Raw genomic sequence first — 328 nt, forward strand, 5'->3', positions numbered from 1 at the left:
CCCCCCCCTCCCTCCTCTCCTGCTTCCCCCCGGATTCCAAAGCCCCCCCGGCCGGCGCCCAGGGCGGGGTCCCGGCGCCACCCCCGGAGACCCTCCTGGTGGCCACGGGCGACGCCGAGGCCGCGGCGGCTCCGGCCCTGCCCGAGGGGGCCCCCCCGGCCCCCACGGGACCCCCCGGCCCCCCGGGCCCCCCGTCGCCGTCGCTGTTCATGGCGCGGCTCCCGCCCCGCGCCGGCTCCTACATCCAGAGCGAGCACAGCTACCAGGTGGGCTCCGCCCTGCTCTGGAAGCGCCGCGCCGAGACCGCGCTCGACGCCCTCGGCAAGGC

The 328-nt window shown here is 80.5% G+C and overlaps 1 protein-coding gene across 1 annotated transcript; it reads left to right on the top strand.

Moving 5' to 3' along the window:
* Window positions 1–20: 20 nt before the first annotated feature.
* THAP7 (THAP domain containing 7) lies at window positions 21–324 on the top strand (the record flags this gene model as incomplete). Its single annotated transcript, XM_027706649.1, has 1 exon — window positions 21–324. A coding segment is annotated over one exon (304 nt), but the record flags the coding sequence as incomplete, so codon positions are not given.
* Window positions 325–328: the final 4 nt, after the last annotated feature.

This window comes from Neopelma chrysocephalum, unplaced genomic scaffold (genome assembly GCF_003984885.1).
Source record: "Neopelma chrysocephalum unplaced genomic scaffold, ASM398488v2 Primary Assembly neopelma1_59726, whole genome shotgun sequence".
Taxonomy (NCBI): Eukaryota; Metazoa; Chordata; class Aves; order Passeriformes; family Pipridae; genus Neopelma; species Neopelma chrysocephalum.